Below are 19,634 nucleotides of genomic sequence, written 5' to 3' on the forward strand. Positions count from 1 at the left end.
CTTCCCTTGTGTTGGGACTTAGATGTGAATGTGTTTAGAATACAGCCAGCCCGTTTGAGGACAGGGAAACAAATCCACTGTAAACAGTTCTTTGATGCTAATATCTTGTAATATGAATTACAAGATGGTATTTACTGGTAGAAAATGTTGGAAGGCTTCAGCCAAGGGAGTGCAGCAGGAACTGACATCTACTCCTAGCAAGATACTAACAGTTCACACATGTTAGGTTTCAGAATATTGGTCTTCTAAGGTTTCTTTTTTTTTTTTTTCTTAAACAGGTGTAGGAGCAAAGGAATGGAAACAATCAACAGTTTTTGAGCTAGGGAAAGGTGAAAATCCTTTCATATTTTTAAAGGAGAAGTGTTGCCCTAGAAAAACAAACTTACAATCCTCCATCTTGTTTTTTAGTTTTAATTCAAGGGCACATATATGTGGCAAACTATTTTCTACTGAAATCTTGAGTTATTGCTGCATGCTTTAGTTTCTTCTCGTTCAGTGTTATGAGAACCTTAAAGCCTATGTCTACAATCTTTTTTTGGATATTTACACTTTTAGATATACAAAACTTATAAGTGAGTTGTCTAATGTTTCATTGTTACCTTTTTGGATTTATTGCTATTTGAAGTCTAATGTTGCACAAGTAACCCATGTAAAAAATGTACATTTTTCAAAACTTGTAAATAAAAATAACCTTAAAATTTTGTTGTTGAGGTGTATTTTAACTTAGTATGAACTTCTGGCATTAATTTCTTTTGGGATCTCATATATAGTCATTTCCCCCTATTAAATAAATATTATGGTATTACAGTATACTATTTCTGGGGGTGGGTAAAAAGTAGACACTGTTGGAGAAAACCATATTAACGTTTTTAAGAAAAATTTTCACAGAACAGAAAATTATCAAAAAGTTCCTCCAGTGTATATTATGGCCAACCAAGGGAACAAAATTGTCATAAGGGAAGAGAATACACAAACCTGGGCATTTACCAAGAGACTAATATCTAACTTGTTGATCCTGACATTCTACCTCTTAAAAAGCCCTAGCTTAAAAAGAAATAGTACTAAACTGTTATTTAAAATGGTGTTTTAAAGCTCATGTATTTGGGAGTATAGGTGTCCTCTCTCATATTTTAACATAATTGCTTTCTTCTGAGGAGCAACTCATCTCATTTTAAAGAGATGAGGACAATGACTTCCTGAAAACTACAGTGTCTTAGTATTTGTTGGGGCGGTAAATGAAATTAAGTCCTTATGTACATAGCCCATTCATCATTTTAGACAATGCATATTTAAAAAAGCTTAGTGTAGGGCAGCTCCATCTGCACTGAAGACACTAATTGAATTGTTTGTCTAGGAGCAATGTCCTTATATGTGCTTAATATTTTCCCTCAGGTTCATTTCTTTTTATTTATTATTTTTAAATTTTTCGGCGGACACAATATCTTTATTTGTATGTGGTGCTAAGGATTGAACCCAGGCCGCACGCATGCCAGGTGAGCGCGCTACCGCCTGAGCCACATCCCCAACCCCTCAGGTTCATTTCTGAGGCCTAATCCCATTAGTCTTTTATTTGGTGGATAGTTCAACATTTAATTAATTTGGTATCCTACTGTGACTGGGTAGCCTAAATATTAGTTAGTCATATTAGAAAAAAATTAGGATGAGACTGGGAATGGGCAGACTTGGTAGCATTTTATTTCGTATATCTCCTGAAAAACACTATTCTCAATCTAATTCATGAGATAATCCTTTTAAAACCTTATAACAGAGCCAACAACCTGACCTCTCAAAACATCATATCTGTGGTCAAAGACACCATTACTAACCATTTGAATAATGTTAATTGCCTTTTTTTCCTCTTTTCAATTGTTAACACCACAGGCTGCCTGCATGTGAGAATTATAACAAAGTTAACTAAAAAACAGACATGCAAGATCCCTTTATCAAACTGCAGTCAGATTTAAACTTGTATTCCATTCTGCACCTGCTGGTGTGGGGAAGTAAATATAATGAAGAACCAAAGTTGTAATTAGAGTCCTTTATTTAGGACTCATTTCAAGCTTCAGGGGTTACTCATGGTGAAGTAAATGCTTTGTATACTACTGAAAAAAGAACCCCAATGAAATGCATGATATTTCCATTCATTTTGTAGTCAAAGGGGAGGGAGAAAAACATAAAAAAGTAGATCTGAGACAGTGCTAAATATATAAAATGGAAAACAGTTCTTCAGTATAACAAATTTAAGCTATCCAAATAAAATTGCTCATATACTGTACAGGCTTTATCAGCAAGGTTAGTGGGTTAAAAGTGACTGCTATTTCAACTAAAGGGATAAAATGGAACAGCAAGGTTGTCAGCAGCCCATTCTTGCCAACCCCATTTCTCAACATTATTTTATTCTCAAGCACAATAAGTGACTTTGCTCTAATTCTGCATCAATACCAAGGCTGATCTCAAAGTTAGGAAATCTGGCCCCTGTAAACCAGGAATGAAATTCATATATATTTGGCCTCATTACTTGGAAGGCTTAACTGTAACTGCATTAATCTTCTGATCTGTTAAGGCTCATCTAAAGAAATTTGATATATATGTAACATTTCCCCTACCTTTTTTCTCTAAAAAAAATCATTTCTAGGAAGAAAAAAAGAGAAATCAAGTTTTCACATCTTTTTTTAATATGTTTTTTAGTTGGATACAATATTGTTAATTTATTTATTTTTATGCGGTGCTGAGGATAGAACCCAGGGCCTCACCCATGCTAGGCAAGCGCTCTACCACGGAGCCACAACCCCAGTCCCAAGTTTTCACATCTTGTAATTTACAAAGCTTCTCTTACTCAGAGAATCAAATACAGGTTTTTCTAACTCACTAACTGAACTACAGCTTCCCAAGGTTGGCAAGAATCTTTTAGGTAAAAAAAAATCTACCAAGATTTTTAGCTTAGTTCCCTTTGCCACTGTTAAAATGTTAAATACCAAAATAAAATGCACACATCATTTCTCCTATCAACATTATGAAAGGAGGACAGTGAAGAAGCAAACATCATACACTGTTAATTACTGTGGGTACCTACAATTTAGATCCAGGTGTAAGTCTAATTCCTTTATATTTGATAATAGTCATTTAACTGAAGTCTCTTAGTGCAAAAAGTAAAAAATGGGAAAGCAAATTACTGTTTATTGTAGGCCAAATACATGTCAAGCACAGTGCTAAGTTTTAAGACTCTGTAAACAACTTAATCATCCTCAATATCATCTCACTGGAGGTGTTTTTAACCACCAATATTCATCTGTGTTGTTATAGGTGAGGTTATAGTTGATGTATCTGAGATGCGAACACAAAAATCTCATAAAAAAGTGAACAGCTTATAATCTGGATGAAGCCAGCACGTCAGTACATAGGAATGTGATGAGTGACTGATTCCTATCAGTTCCCATCTACTAAGTCATTACTTAGTTCATCCACAGGTGCTCTGGGGTTGAAATATTTTGTGTAAACACCACCTCCCTTCTCCAAAGACCCAAGGTGTCGTATTAGGCTGCTGCCCAGAAATAAGTGCACCACCATTTCGACCAACTTTGGCTCCTTTTTATTCAGGAAGCATACACTAATTCTTTTTATACATTTTTTTTTTACATTCCAGAAATAAGCGAAAATAGCAGTTTTAAATATGTTACAAAGTTGGCTTTGGGGGCTTAATAAGCGTTTTGAGAGAGGGACCAGCCAACTGACCTTTCCATCAAAGCACCACTGTATCTTCAGTCGTTTACCAAGCTCTACCACAGATGTGGCTGCTTTGGATGTGTGATACATCCAAACGGTGTGAAAGCTACAATGGAGAGTTGCTGTGAGTCTCTCTGCAAGGCACCAAGAACAAACAGTTCAAGCTTCCTTTCTTCAGTCTGGATCAAGGTTTTTGAACCTTTTTCAACTGCTCTCTCAAGTAGTGCTCTCTCAGCATGAAGACTAGAATTTGTTAAAACCCATATATCACAAGATACAGTAAATCACTTCCAATATTTTGGAAATCACATGATAGAAGTTATAAATAAATGAACACTAAAATTACTTTAAGAAAGTTTTACATCATTTAGTTGATAAGGACATTTACACATACAGCACAATTTACTATTAAACATTCTATAACTGGCTTCACACAAAGATGAAAATAGATAATACAAAATGATCTGACATTTCCAGTGTGTCTGGAATTAAAACTGTACTTTTACTGGAGTCAATATCGACTTTACATATTGTTGCAGATTGCTATGCTATGCCCATTAAAATGTGAATTTCTTTCTCAGGGTGAAATTCCATTTGGATGTGTGTTCTTGCTTGTATAAACTACTAAAATCCAAGGGACACAGCAATATCAAAGACACAAACAGTAACTGCACAATATCATCAGCTGGATTAAGCTACTACAAGTGGACAGAATTCTTTAGATTGCAATATCTAGTAAAGCACTATATGAACGAGATGAAACGTGTTAAGAATGAATACTCTGCAACAAGAACAAGTAGCATTTCTTTAATTCATAAAGCAGCCTCATTTGGCATTTAGAAAATGAGTAAGATCTTAATTTGCCTGAGGCATAACAAGCTCATAATGCCCCACTTGGCCTTCCTGTTTGAGCTGGTCTAGTAGGTCTTCCTTCCGTCTTTTTCTACCTACCACCAGGTACCTATCATGGCCCACCCCATGAGACTTACTCTTCAGGCCATACTTCTGAGCAATCTGATGTATTTGCTTCCGCTCATCATTAGTCAGCTCCGTCGAGAAGGTCAAGTCTGTGTGGCTCTCCGATCGAGCGTAGTTTCTGATGATCTGTTCGATATCTCTCTTGGCGATTTTATTGACCCTCTCTACATCAAGACCAAGCCCTTCCCGCTTATGCTGCTCTTTGACTGAAATAGGCTCCCTGATGCCCTCACCAGATTTACCTAAACCACCACCCGTCCAGCCCATCTTTCTCAGCAGCTGATTCCCTATGTTATCTTCTCGGATTTGTTGTTTGTAAGCCTCTTCTGCTGAGCGGCCCTGAATTTCATTTCTTGAAATCACGTCTTCCACAGTTCCTTTCTTCAAGTTGTTAATGACAGTCGGCTGGGTCTTTTTGAGGATTTTCACAGCTTCCCCAGCAGCTTCATATTTGACAGTTTTCTTCACCCCAACGGCTTCTGCAATGACTTCACTCTCCAGGATCACCTTGCATTTCCAGCGGAGGCCTGTCATCCTTTCATAGACGTATTCGACTGTCATTCGGTTAAACTGCGCCGTGTCGTTCAATGTGCACACGGGATTTGAAGAATTCTCATAAACCACAAGATCCTTTATATCTTTCTTCTTTCCAGATCCTCTGGGTGAAGAGCCTGAATGGCACTGGGAACTTTTGACAGATGGGTAAGTGGGCTGTGTTTTTTGAAGAATTTTTAGAGCCTCGTCAGCAGCTGCATGTTTACTTGTTTTCTTGGTTCCATAACCTTCAGCTAAGCAGTGGTCTTGCAAAAACACTCGACAACGCCATGTGCGATTTGGCATCATCTCATATTTGTACTCAACTGACATCTTGTTGAATGAGGCAGAATTGTTAAGGATGCCAATGGCATCGTTTGCATTTTCCGTAATGACAAAATTGGTCCAGTGTTTGGCAGAATTAAAAATGGGCTGCCCGGAAGCATCTTTACCTAGCACCACCAGGTCTTCTGGTGGTTTCAGAGCTGGAGGAAATTCATACGAAAGCATGCCAATCTGACACACCACAAGGTCCTCTCCAATTGTGTGCTTGAATTTCCTCCTGACAACTCTAACCTCAATACGCTTCTGCAGGAGTTTCACAGCTAGCTCAGTAGCTCGATCCCTGGACCCATTCTTGCTGCCAGCATAACCTGTGGTTAGGTAGATATTTTGGCACCTAACTTCACATGCGTAACCATCTGTTAGAAGTTTTTTATTTTTGGGGATATCAGCAGGAGGGATTTCTTTTAGAGGAGCATATATATACTCAGGATTTGTCTTACATGCTTGAATACAACGAGTTAACATGTATGTATAATTAATTTTATCAGATCCAGAAGTCATCTCTGGATTAGAAAGGTTCTTCCAGATAGTTGCTGTTAATTTTTCAATAAAATACTGCTTCTCAGCTACCACTGACTCAGGATATGTCTGGGAAGGTGAAGGTGAAGGCTCGGGAGCTGACTGAGAGTTTGCCTGCTGTGATGTGCTGCTTGGGGCAGGGTTCCCACTGTCAAAATACATGTTGGTTGTTACAGGCTGGTCTTTTGTGAAAATAAATCCTGATGAATCACAATACTGAGAATTCCCATCTTGTACACTGAAAGAGTCTTGAGTATAATCTTGGTAGCTGTTTCTTGGCATGCTGGCAAAACGTGTTTGCTCATTTGCCTCTTTTGTTTGAGGGCCATAATGATCTTCCTGTCTTTCATCTTTTGAACTACTAGCTACAAAATGGACAGGCTCAAAACGAGGTCTCGCATGGAATTTGGAAGCGGCTTGCTTTTTAGGAGGATTTTGACCTATAGAATGAGTGAAATTTACAATTCATTAAAATGGGAATATTTCAAAAGAACAAAGCAGGAAAATAGTACCAACCATTAATATGGTTGCAAGCTGCACTGTTGGTACAAGATATGTCCCATCATAAAAACTTCAAGTCATTTGGGTGAAGGGACTTCTATCAATGTAAGATTCCACTATAAGGAGGGATGCTCCCTGTCCTTCCATGTGTAAGGGAGGACTCTTGATAGGAAATATACCATTGAATCAAGTATGCAAGTCACCTCCATGCATGACTGGTAGATGATTTTGCATCAAATGAGCTAAAAGTGAGATGTACTCCTCACCTCTACTAAAAAGTGAAGGGTTCTAGAAGGATGTTCTAGTACAACCTCTTACCATCCTGTGCCGAAAAGCTCACTGAGGGACTGCAAATGGAATAGACAGCTCTAATGCAACAGAGATGATGACTAAAGGCATTTATAAAACCTTTCTCTTTTGTATCAGAGGTGAGTGAGTCTGTGATAGTGCCTTTTAAAATTGTGACCAAAAATCAGAGGAAAAAAATTCCAAAGGTTTTCAACGTCAAAACTTTAGTTTTGCTGGGTGCAGTGGTGCAGGCCTGTAATCCCAGCGGCTCAGGAGGTTGAAGCAGGAGGATTGCAAGTTCAAAGCAAGCCTCCGCAACTTAGTGAGGCCCTAAGCAACTTCGCAAGATCCTGTCTCAAAATTAAAAAATAAAAAGGCCTGAGGATGTGGCTCAGTGGTAAAGTCCCTCTGGGTTCAATACCCAGTACAAAACAAAACAAAACTAAACTTTAGTTCTGACCTGTCTGCTCAACCATGTTTGCTGTATTTTATTTCTAGAACAAACAACAGCTAGAAACTAATGATTTATTGGGACCACCAAACTAAAAGCTATGGAAGAACTCTATTGAGGCCACATCAGACACTAGTGCTTCCTCCTATAACAATGCTCAGTAGCGAGAAGGTCCCTCCTGGATCCATCCAAGAGGATTCAGTTACTGAGATGCTTAAATGATCACAGTATAAGGTTGTTCTATTTAGAGGGAGGTTCCATGGCATAGACTTCAAGGATAGCATTATAGCATAACTTTAGAATGCTTAATTTTCAGTTCTCTTTAGCATCCTTAAAAATTATACATAACTAAGCTGAAAATATTTTACCTATATGTCACAAACAATGTCATTTAAAACCTTATAACACACTCATATCATTTTTAAAAAGCCACATTCTTTCTTCAAATCCCACCTTTCAGAAACAGTATACTCACCATCATATGTTGAGAGGTGGCGTTTCTGACCTTTGGAAGGTTTGGACAGCATCAGATCATAGGAAGGCATCTCTCCAATATCAATACCTTCGGCCATTTGGAGAATTTTTTCCATCAAGCGTGGGCTGTACCTATTTAAGTTAATATACCCTAGAGTTAAAACAGGTAAGGATGTAGTTTCTAAAGCTTTTAAAAAATATTTTTACTAGTGAATTATAATTATACATAATAGTGGGATTCATTCTGATATATACACAGAATATAATTTGTTCCATTTCAGTCCCCAGTACTTCCACTTCCCTCCCCTATTTCCTCCCCCTGTGCCCTTTCCTCTACTCTACTGGTCTTCTATTTATTTGTCATTTTAAAAATTGGTGCTTTATACATATACATAAAGGTGGAATTCACTGTGGTATATGGATGTAGTTTTTTTTAAAAGCTTGTAAATGAGCCAGTCTTATCATTGCTCCCACAAAATTTTACTAATGGGGTATGTTGGCTATAAAACCAAAGAATCTTGTGTACAATCAGATATATGAAAAATTGTGCTCTATATGTGTAATATGAATTGTAATGCATTCTGCTGTCATATATATCAAATTACAATAATTTTTTTTAAAAAAAATCCTGAAATAATGTAATTTCAGTGAAAATCAGAGAATGCTTTAAATGAAATAAAAAATTTTTACTGTTAGAAAAAAAAAACAAAGAATCAGCTCTAAAATATTTACCTATCAAATGTATTGTTACTCATTAGGAATTAAGATTTTTCAGCATAAGTCATATAAATATTAAACGGAGAAAGCTTACTCAAGATTTTTATCTGTAATTTGAATTGGAAATATCAGTATAAACTCATGATTTACTTTCCATTTCTTAAATGTATTATATGTAAGTTAATTATATTTATATATTTATAGAAGTATTAAGAGTGTTAAGAGATTGTGGTCATTGTTATTTCTCACTGAAAGAATCAGGGTTCTTAGAGAAATGGCTATTTCCAAGTCTGGGGCAGGAAGTATCTAAGATGAGCCTGGGAGATCTTCTTGTGCTTCGAAACAAGGAAGCTATAAGAGACCACAGAGAGTTGTGTGAAATGGACACAGAAGCCAATATGAATAGATTCCTGCTGGCAATGTGAGCCAACTTGAGTATCATAAGAACAATAACTGGGGCTGGGGATGTGGCTCAAGCAGTAGCGCGCTTGCCTGGCATGCGTAGGGCACTGGGTTCGATCCTCAGCACCACATAAAAGTAAAATAAAGATGTTGTGCCCACCAAAAACATAAATAAATAAATGTTAGAAGATTCTCTCTCTTAAAAAAAAAAAAAAAAGAACAATAACTGACCAGGCGCAGTGGGGCACACCTGTAATCCCAGCGATTCGGGAGGCTGAGGCAGGAGGATCGCAAGTTCGAGGCCAGCCTCAGCAACTTAGCAAGACCCTCAGCAACTTAGTGAGACCCTGTCTCAAAATAAAAAATTAAAAGGGCTGGGGATGAAGCTCAGTGGTAAAGTACCCTTGGGTTCAATCCCCAATTCAAGGGGAAAAAAATAACAATAATTGGGATGAATTAAAATACATCAGATACACTGGAAATCTACTAAGTTCATAATACTTACAAACCCATTATTGGTCACCTTTTGAGGATGGAAGGAATCAAGTCATTATTCTGCAAACAAGTAAATATTAAAGGAAGAAAGCAAGCATTTATCCTGCATTTTCCTATACAAACCATATCTCAAAACAACCAAAGAGTTGAGGAAAATCTCTTTTATAGAAGTATTCCAGTTAATAAACAAAGGGAATGACAAACTACTACCATTTTGCAAGTCATAATAAAATAATAAATGATCATCAATGGCTACTAAATGTATTGATGAAAAGTTGATGAGGAAGAACCCAGAAAAAGACCCACACAAACATTCTAAAACTAATGACTGACAAAGGTACCAAAGCAATTTAATGGAGGAAGGATAGCCTTAGCCACTTATGATGCTGGAACGAGTGGGTATCTGTAGGCAAAAACAAAATAAACAAACCCTCACATCTTATGCAAAGTTAACTTAAAATTCATCATGGACTTATATGTGAACTATAAAACTTTTATAAAAACATAAGAGAAAATCTTCATATCTATGGCTAGGCAAGCAGTTCTTAGAGCTGACTCTAAAAACATTATTTATAAAAAGGAAATAGTAAAATGGATCTTAACAGAACTTAAAACCTTTGATCTCTTTCTGACAGACTCTGTAAAAAGACAAACTACAAACTGGGAGAAAATATTTGCAAACCACACACTTGACAACAATCTGGTTTCCTCAAAACTTGACAAACAAAAATAAATATTGAAATGAACAAAAGACATTAACAGAACATTTCAACCAAAGAGTATAGACAGACTAAAAACAAACATATGAAACAATGTTGAACATGATTAGCCACTGGAGAAATGCAATTGAGAACCATAATATCAATTAGAATGATCAAAATGAAAGTGACAACACCAAATGCTGGCAAAGATTCAGAGAAATCAGATCCCTCAGATAACTGCCAGTAGAAATGTAAAATGGATAGTCACTCTGGAAAATAATTTGGAAGTTTCATATAAAATTAAACATCAATTACCACACCACCCAGGAATTGCACTGTTGGACATTTATTTCATAGAAATGAAAACATACATTCACACAGAAACCTGTATATGAATGTTCACAATAGCTTTATTAGTAACCAGTCTAACTGCAAGATGCAGATGTCCTTCAACAGGTAAATGGTTATACTTTGATAAAGACACGCAGTGGAACACTACTCAGCAACAACAAAAAAAATACATAAAATATGCAACAGGGTATATATGGAGAAGGAGATGGATGTGGTTATAACAGGACAACTCTGGAGATCCTTGTGGTATTGGGAATATTCAGTATCTTGACTGTAGAGGTGGATACAAAAGCCTACACATGGGTTAGGGGTGTAGTTCAGTGGTAGAGCACTTGCCTAGTATGCACAAGACCCTGGGTTCCATCCCCAGCATCACACACACACACACACACACAAAATCAACAACAAAGAACACACCTAAAACTTACACATGATAAACTGAATAGAACTAAATACATGCATATACTAATAAATCTCAGGGAGTGTGAGTAGGATCAGTTGATTATGACAATGTCATTATCCTAGTTGTGATATTACAACAATTTTGCAAAAGGTTACCACTGGGGGAAACTGGGTAAAGAGTACTTGGCATTACACAGCCAGTGTGATTCTACATCATGTACAACCAAAAGAATGAGAAGTCATACTCCATGTATGTATGATGTGTCAAAATGCATTCTACTGTCATGTATATGACATGACTAATTAGAACAAATTTTTAAATTTCTAAAAAAAAAGTACTGGGTATCTCTATATTATTTCTTATAATTGTATACAAATCTACAATTTTGTCAATAAAAATTTGATGTTGGAAAGTTGGAAAAAAGTCATTTTAATATCACTAATAGGGGGCTGGGGTTGTGGCTCAGTGGTAGAGCATTTGCCTAGTATGTGTGAGGCACTGGATTTGATTCTCAGCATTGCATATAAATAAATAAATAAAATAAAGGTCCATCAGCAACTGAAAAAAAAAATATATATATATATATATATATCACTAATGGGACAATCAAAAATGTGCTCCCTGATATGAAACTCTGTGTGTGTGTGTGTGTGTGTGTGTGTGTGTGTGTGCATGCGTGTAGTACTAGGGATTGAATACAGGGGCTCTCTATGAGTTTAGCTGTACTCCCAGTCCTTTTTAAAATTGTATTTGGAGACAGGATCTCATTAAGTTGTCCATGTTGGCCTCCAACTTACCATCCTCCTGCCTCAGCCACCCAAGTATCTGGAATTATAGGCATGTGTCATTACACCTGCCTCCTAGCACTATTTATAAAGTACTCTTGCCCTCCAAATAATTGAAACTAAACTTAATCAGATCCCTAACTCCCAGAAAAATGTTTACCACCACCACAAGAATATAACCAGCAAAATCCGGAATGAGGGAATACTTCATAACAACCTAAATTCTTCAAGTAAATAGTATGAAAATAAACTGAGGGAGGAATGATTATAGGTTAAGAAAATACATGAATCAAATACACCAGTAGTCCTTAGTTGGATCATGAATCAAACTGTAAAATATATTTGAGATAAATGAACTGAACACAAACTAGGCATTAGATGATTTTAAAGAAATTACTGTTAATTCTGGTGAGTATAAATAATGATACTTTTATTCTATATTTAAAAAGCTTATCTAATACAGATACATACTGAAATATTTATAGGTGAAATGATGTCAGGACTTTTGAGGTATACTTCAGATTATCGCCCACAAAAAAGTAGGGGGAAAATAGATGAAATAAGAAAGATAGAATGAATGACAAAGCAGTTCATCATGGCTCACTGATGGGTACGTGGGGATTCATTAAAGCCTTCTCTACTTTTGTGTGTGTCTCAAATTTACCATAATAAAAAAGTTTTAAATATACAATTCTAAAGACAGTTCCTTGTGAAGTAGCTTGGTTTTCTGACAATATCATTTTATAGCAGAGAAACACAACCATGGGCTCAAGTGAAATTTTTGTTATCATGGGTACCAAAAAAGAGATTCCTGGCAGCATTTGAGAAGAAAGTTCTGAAAATTAATAACTGTCATAGCTTTAGATGGGCAAGTAGCATTTGTTGAGGTAGAGGTTTTTTTTGTTTGTCTGTTGGTGCTGGGAATCTAACTCAGGGCCTTGAGAATTCTAGGCAAGAACTCTACCACTGAGCCACATCCCCAATCAAAGAGTGGTGTTTTTGAAAGAGTGTAACACTTTCCATTTTCAGCACAATAGTTCCAAACCCATCAGTTGTCTTTCCCTACAAAGTACAAGTCAAGATATGGTGGCCTTTGTGGACAGATTACTAGAAATTAGTTGAGTTATAACTGTACTTCCTACTGATAACTGCTGCTGGTAACATCAGTATTTAAATATCAACAGCAATTTTATTTTTATTTCTTATTATCTGAACATCATAAAGTATAGTCTAAAACACCATACATTCTTCATGTATCATTCCCATTCAGATGTGGGAGTCCAATTGCCAAGGTATGCAATGAAAATAAGACTTTGAAAATGTGATGAAGACTGCAACTCTTAAAACCGATAATCTCATACTGCTACTAAAACTGGTAGTACATCCAAGCCACTCACCTTGAATTCCAGTTAAAATTCTCCAGGCCTTCAATTAGAACTTGAATATCCAAGTATGGTGTGTAACTGAAAATGGTATCCTTGTCATACAGTGCACATGAGCAATGCATTTGGGGATCGCTCTATTCACACTTTTCTCTGAAGCTTCTTCCAGCACTGGTAATTATTCTACCTACTTATTATTCCCTATTCATTAAAATTACCACAAAATTCAACATTTCTCGTAGGCTATAAAAAAATAAGACTTCACGTAGGTTGCCAACACAGTCAGATTCTCTGTCCTTTACTAGGAAATGATGATACCAAAGAAGCCTGGATAGCTTGAATAAGAATGAAAAGATCATACAGTATCTAACACGTGCCTATTCAAAGAATAACACAAATATTAAGTTAGATTCTTTAAGACGACCACTAGGATTTCATAGTATATTAGAAATTACATCTTTATTCCAAAAATTTTAGAAAATCCTCGAAGAAAAGTACCTATGATCCCAACCACTAATACCTTTGATAACATTTTGGGGTTTATTTTTGTTTCTTTTCTGTATTTTCCATATCCTTTCCAATCACTAACTGATCATCATCTATGTTGATTTGCAATCTGGTGGGGTTTTTTTTGTTCTTAATCTACTATATCATAAGCTACTTCTTCATATCACTACCATGTGAATTTGTTTTTGCAGTGCTGGAGATTCAACTCAAGGACTTGGGCATGCTATGCAAGTGCTCTACCACTGAGTTACAGCCCCACCCCACTACCACATGAGTTTTAAAGGCTATAGGGTATTCTATATTATGAAATATGATGCAAATTGGGGCTGGAGTTGTAGCTCAGTGATAAAGTGCTTGCCTAGCATGTGCAAGGCACTGGGTTCACTTCTCAGCACTGCATATAATAAAAGAAAGGTCCATCAACAACTTAAAAAAAAGAAATATGATGTAAATAATCATTAAGAAAAGTTTAATGAAAGGCTGGGGTTGTGGCTGATAGAGTGCTTGCCTAGCAGGTGTAAGGCCCTGGGTTCGATTCTCAGCACCGCATATAAATAAATAAATAAAATAAAGGTCTATTGACAACTAAAAATGAAAAAACAATTTTAAAACAAGAAAAGTTTAATGTAGTAATTCTAAGACTCATGTATATTGTGTATTTATATCTGTTAGATTACCCATTTGGTTGTAAGAACTTAAAAGAAAATCAAAGAACCTCAATGGGTCTTATGGTTCTCACAGGAAGCTTATAATATACCAAGGTTTTGGAAGTCAGGATGCTATTTAATTGTCTAGCATACAAAAAGATGATTTCTACTGGACAGAAACACCTGTCTTCATGAATCTTACATTCTTGTTCAAAAAAAAAATATATATATATATAAATAAAATATATAAAACATATATACACATATATGTACACATGGCTACAAGAACTAAACCATTATAATTTATACAATGGCACCTGTAATTTAATATTCAGTAACAGATGCTTATAAAATATTTAAGTACATTAAACTGCTCTACTTAGTCTAAACTAAAAAGATGAGACCTGAAAATTAAGCAAAGATTAGGGTTTCAAAGTATAAAGCTATTTATTCTAAACTATTTATAAGACTCCTAATGTTATATGTTAATAACATACAATCAGATGACTGATAAATCTTTCAAGTGCTTCCATTCCCGCTTCATTAGCTGGCGATTTACGTATTCTATCTGCTATGTGCAAAGTTAGTTTTATAACATAAGTCCAGCTGATATCTACCTTCCAAAAAACCAGTCTCATTCTATATCAATGATGAAAAAAAAGAAACAAATAATCAAGGGAGCAAATCTGGTTTCATTCTAAGACATATTTATTAATTAATGTTTCATCAAAGATGAACAGGCCAGGATTCGGCTTCTAGTCCTATTGATCAAGAAAGGTTGGAAAACTGAATGTTCCAGGTAACCAAGCATTCTGCTCTATTAAATACACATATATAAAGCTGAGAGTGTGGGCTCAGTGGTAGAACACTTGCCTAGCATACATGAGGCCCTGGGCTGGATCCCCAGTGCTGTGAAATAAACAAACAAACAAATAAATATTATCTACAATTTATAAATAAAAATTACACAGATTTGTAGGCATTTATATGAACAATTATCCAAGGGTTGTATATGTAATTAATTAGAAGACTATCAATTTTTCATTAGCCACAAGACATTATCTTAGATAATGCTTGCAGAAAAAAAATCTTGATGTAATATGTATAAAATTATCTTTTTACTTTGTACTTAATTCAGTTCAGTCAGTAGAAGGACTGCCATAACATTATCAATTAGTTTAACTGAAAAGTAATGTTAGCATTACCTGATAATTAAAATATAGAAGAAAGGGAAGGGCACCTACAATCTCAACTACTGGTACCTTTGACACAGATTTTGAGTTTGATTTTTTAAATTCCTTTTGTGTTGTTTGCTTTCATGAAGCAGACAAACAAGAAAAGAGAAAAAATTTCAGCTATTTGAGCTTCCTGGTTGCCTAGACAACAAGGGAAACATGATTAAAAGCAGACTGGAAAACACTGCTTTATTTTATCCTATAAAGCAGCAGTTCTCAGTGTTGCTGGGTCCCTGGATCAGCAACATCAGCATCACCTCTGGGGACTTGTTAGAAATGCAAATTCTTGGGTTCCCTCCTCAACCCTACTGAATCCCGGGGGTAAGCCCCAGCAACCTGTGGTTTAACCACCCTAACAGGTGATTTTGACATACTTAAATGTGAAAAGCACAATTACAGAGTTAAGAAGATATTCAAATTTATTCCATGGAAACTGCCACTATCACCAAAAGGAATGAAATATGGGCTGCCTCCCTGCACATCTGTGCTTCTCCTCTCTTGGTCTTATGATAAAGGATTTTTCAAAGATATCCTTAAACTATAACAATTTCAATCCCAATTCAAATGAACACAAATAGTTCTGCCAAAGGAGAAAAAGGGCAAAGGGTTCCTATTTTGCTACTCTTTGTCATCTCTTCTAGATGTTAAATCACGAGCCTTGAATAACAAATTAACAACTGAAGCTTAGAAAGGATTATGTCACCATGTATTCTGCAGTCAGTTCATTTGAGAGAAGAGTATTCTGTTGCAGAAAATAGGAGCTTCACCTATATCAACAAGTACTAGAATATAGATTTTACCCACCTGAAGACAAGATGTAATATAAAGCCTGGCTAATGCACTGGGTCCTTGGCTTCCAAGATTCTCTATTGGCCCTTCCCTTTCATCTATATCTAAAGTTATCGGATACAATGCAAATATTGCTTTTCAGTTAAGCTATTTGATAATGCTATGGTAATTATTCTATTGACTGAACTGACGTAACTACAACCCAACATGAGTTTATATATACTATATGCAGATGCACACACAAAACATTCTTGGATGTTTGAGCTTTTGATGCCAACAACCACTGGCTTGGTTTGTTAATGCTCAGGTTATGTATAAGGCTGCTGTTCTTGGAATAAAATCCTGAGATAAATGATATGGCTTATGTCAGTTACTTGGGTTCATCTCTGGTCCATCCTTCCCAAATATGACAGCTGTTTCCCAGTGGAAAAAGTATCATACTGGACATCAGAATATTACCAACTGTGGGATCTTAGAAAAGTCACTTTACTTCTTGGCCTTTATCAATTGAGCTGTAAAAAATGAGGCAATACCCAACTCCCAAAGTTGTTGTTAAATGAAATAAATATTTAAAATGTGTTGTACATTACAAAGCTGTATACATCCATTCACTCCTCACACAATTATTGAACACCTATTATGTAGCAGGCATTTTTCTAGGAATATTCTCATTTGTATAAGATGAAATCGTGAATAAGAAAGCAAAATCTCTTTCCCCTCAAAAGCTTACCTTCCAGTGGGAAAGTAAGCTTTATAATTAACCCAAAGAATGATTATTCTCCTTCCCTACTTAAATTTTTTTAAGGATCCAAATTACCCAAGTCTTCTGTGATATTGAGGATTATATAGTAATTATATGATTATAAGGAAACTTTTCAAATGCAAGAACAACACTGTTCAAGGGTTCAAGGTGAAGGTCAATTGGGTTTATCTTACTTGCTTAATTACCAAGGTTTCCCAGTAGTAACCAGTTCCTCCAGTGAATAATCATTATCTCTGGAGGTAGAAATTGAGATGGAAATCATAAATTTCTGTGATAAAGAGCAAGGTATCATAGTTGAATGTCATGTTCAACAATCTTATTTTCAGTATGTTTTACAGTCATTCCTAGAACTGAATTGGCTGTAATCATTTTCCAGAATTTCTCATCCTTCCTAATAAAAAATTGATTTTTAGGAAAGAATGCCAAAATAAGCATATTCCCAAGTCTATCAAAGGAATGGTCAGTCAAGTATAAGGCTAATTTGGGGGTTCTGAAGGACAGAGGTCGAAATAGCCTGTTTCCAAGGAAGAAAAAAAAACTGCGTTGTAACCATACTGCAGTCTCCATTGAATGCAAAGAGCTATCAAAGAGGCCTGTTCAGAAGCCACCAGGTACTGCGCAGGGAGAAATACATAGACACGCAAACAGCCCTAAAACCTCATCCAGAAGCCAAATGTTAATCCTTCTTATCATACCTAAAGTAAAAGAGGGCAATCAATTTTTACAGCAGATATATCCATTTCTTTGTTTGAGTCCTGTACACATTATGCGCAAATCTACAAGCAAGGCTGACACTGCGTCTCAGAGACCTAATACATACCGCCTCCCCAGAAGACAGTAAAACCTAGGTGGGGGACTGCAAGTGGGGGGGGGTATCTAATGGAGATGGAAGAAGAGAGTGGTCAGAAGGAGACCAGGATTAGAACTGCAGGGTCTCCTACACTCCCCGCCCCCCCCCCCCCCGCAGACCCATCGAATATTCTCTGCGGATACCGCATCCTTGGAAGGTCCTACGCAGGTCCTAGGTTCTGCTATTCATCACTTCCCACGTCCTCCAAAACCATCATCAACCACAACGACCACTTCTCAATAATATTCCTCTAGACGCAGCATTATCTTCATGCCATCCCTGGTCCTGGAGGGGTTGCTGATCTCTGCACCCCCTGTTAGGTCATTCCCTGCCACCACAGTAGCCCACCCCACCCCCAGACCAATAATTAAGCCTCTGATATCCTCCTGCACCTCTCTCCAACCTCCAAACCATCATCCGCATCCCGCCCTCGTCCCTATCCCACCATCACCGATTCTCCACCACCACCGCTGACCCTAACCCAACCTCCATCACCAATCTCACCTCGTCCTTAATCCAACCCTCATCACCCACTTCGTACTCGTTCTGGTCCCTAACCCAATCTCCCACACCTTTCTCACCTGCAGCCCAAGAAAACGTGGTTGGTCCAGGCAGCAGAAAGCGCGAGGAGCTGGTCGAGGGCAGCCCCAGGATAGCTATGCAGGTGCCGACAGATGAAGCTACGCCGCAGAGCCCACTGCCAGTCACTTTCGTGGCTATAGCGCCACTGCTCTAGCACTGGCTCAGGCGGGGGCGGCGGGAGGGGCGGCAGCGGCGGCGGCGGGAGGGGGGGCAGCGGCGGCGGCGACAGGAAGTCGCCCCCCAACAGCAGACGTCCTCCAGCCATCTTCTCCGCCTCCAAGCAGAGACCCTAGGGACGCACCCGCTCACTGTTCGCGAGCTAGCTAGCCGCAGGAACGGGGGGTTGGTGGGAGGGGCGGGTGAGAAGGGGTGCGTTCAGGCAGGAAGACCAACTCTATGGGGACTGGAATGTGTGCGTGGGGGGTAACGTTAAAAAGAAAAGGGGAGCACGAGCTCACGTCCCGACGCCGGGCGCACGCCAGCTGCACTCCAACTCGTGGAGCAGGAGAATTACCTCCGCACTCACACGCGCACTGTGGAGGCCAAGTCAGTCCGAGTGCTCCGCACCTTCTTGGACACCCGGACCCACGCACTAAGTGAGGAGTGGAAAAATAATAAAAAAAGACACTAGCACGTTCTGCTCCCCCTCCTCTGAGTTCTAGCCTACCTACCCGCGTGCCGCCCCGGGGTTGTGAGGCCAGTGCGCAGGCGCCCCGGCTGTTCCCTAACTTCGAAATCTCGCCGCAGAATCTCGCGCGACGTACTTTTTTACCCTTCCTATGACGACTATGGGCCTTTGACGCACCGTGGTGACTAGAGGGCGGGGACTCCTGGAAGGGAGTTATGAAGGTTCTCTGAGGTTGGAGAATCTAGTTCCGTTAAGTCCCTGGAAGGTGCCCTCAGGTAATTGTTGGTAATAATAGCTCATCTGACGCTTTTCCCCTAGATTTCTAGCGTTAATTTAGGCTTGGAATGGATCTTACGCTTTTTTTAACGTTAGCTCTCCAAAGTGCCTTTTCTTTAGGTGATAGCTTGAAAAATCTCTGTGCGTCATACATCATTAACTTTGTGAAAAGGTAGTAAAAATTAAATACTTGCAAAGAAAATCACTCATATACCACTTCTCTGGCCAATCCTTTTATCTCTCTACTCCATTCCAATAGTTAGAGTTCTAATCATGATTAGATAATTATGTATGTGTCCATTTAAAAC

General features: G+C 37.8%; 1 protein-coding gene across 1 annotated transcript; it reads right to left on the minus strand.

Moving 5' to 3' along the window:
• Positions 1-3,576: 3,576 nt before the first annotated feature.
• Positions 3,577-19,097, minus strand: Nkrf (NFKB repressing factor). Its single transcript, XM_077106626.1, has 3 exons — positions 18,422-19,097; positions 7,815-7,945; positions 3,577-6,539 (listed from the first exon to the last, which is right to left on the minus strand). Exons 1-3 carry the CDS (start codon positions 18,685-18,687, stop codon positions 4,579-4,581), a joined length of 2,358 nt encoding a protein of 785 aa, XP_076962741.1. The 5' UTR covers positions 18,688-19,097; the 3' UTR covers positions 3,577-4,578.
• Between the last annotated feature and the right edge of the window lie 537 nt (positions 19,098-19,634).

This window comes from Callospermophilus lateralis, chromosome X (genome assembly GCF_048772815.1).
Source record: "Callospermophilus lateralis isolate mCalLat2 chromosome X, mCalLat2.hap1, whole genome shotgun sequence".
NCBI classification, from domain to species: Eukaryota; Metazoa; Chordata; class Mammalia; order Rodentia; family Sciuridae; genus Callospermophilus; species Callospermophilus lateralis.

Excerpts from the sequence above, each read along its gene's own strand:
- Nkrf (XM_077106626.1), bottom strand. The coding sequence starts at position 18,687 with ATGGCTGGAGGACGTCTGCTGTTGGGGGGCGACTTCCTGTCGCCGCCG. Across the intron at positions 7,946-18,421 it reads CACGTTTTCTTGGGCTGCAG|GTACAGCCCACGCTTGATGG; the intron begins GTGAGAAAGGTG and ends TAACTTAAATAG. Across the intron at positions 6,540-7,814 it reads CCACCTCTCAACATATGATG|GTCAAAATCCTCCTAAAAAG; the intron begins GTGAGTATACTG and ends CTCATTCTATAG.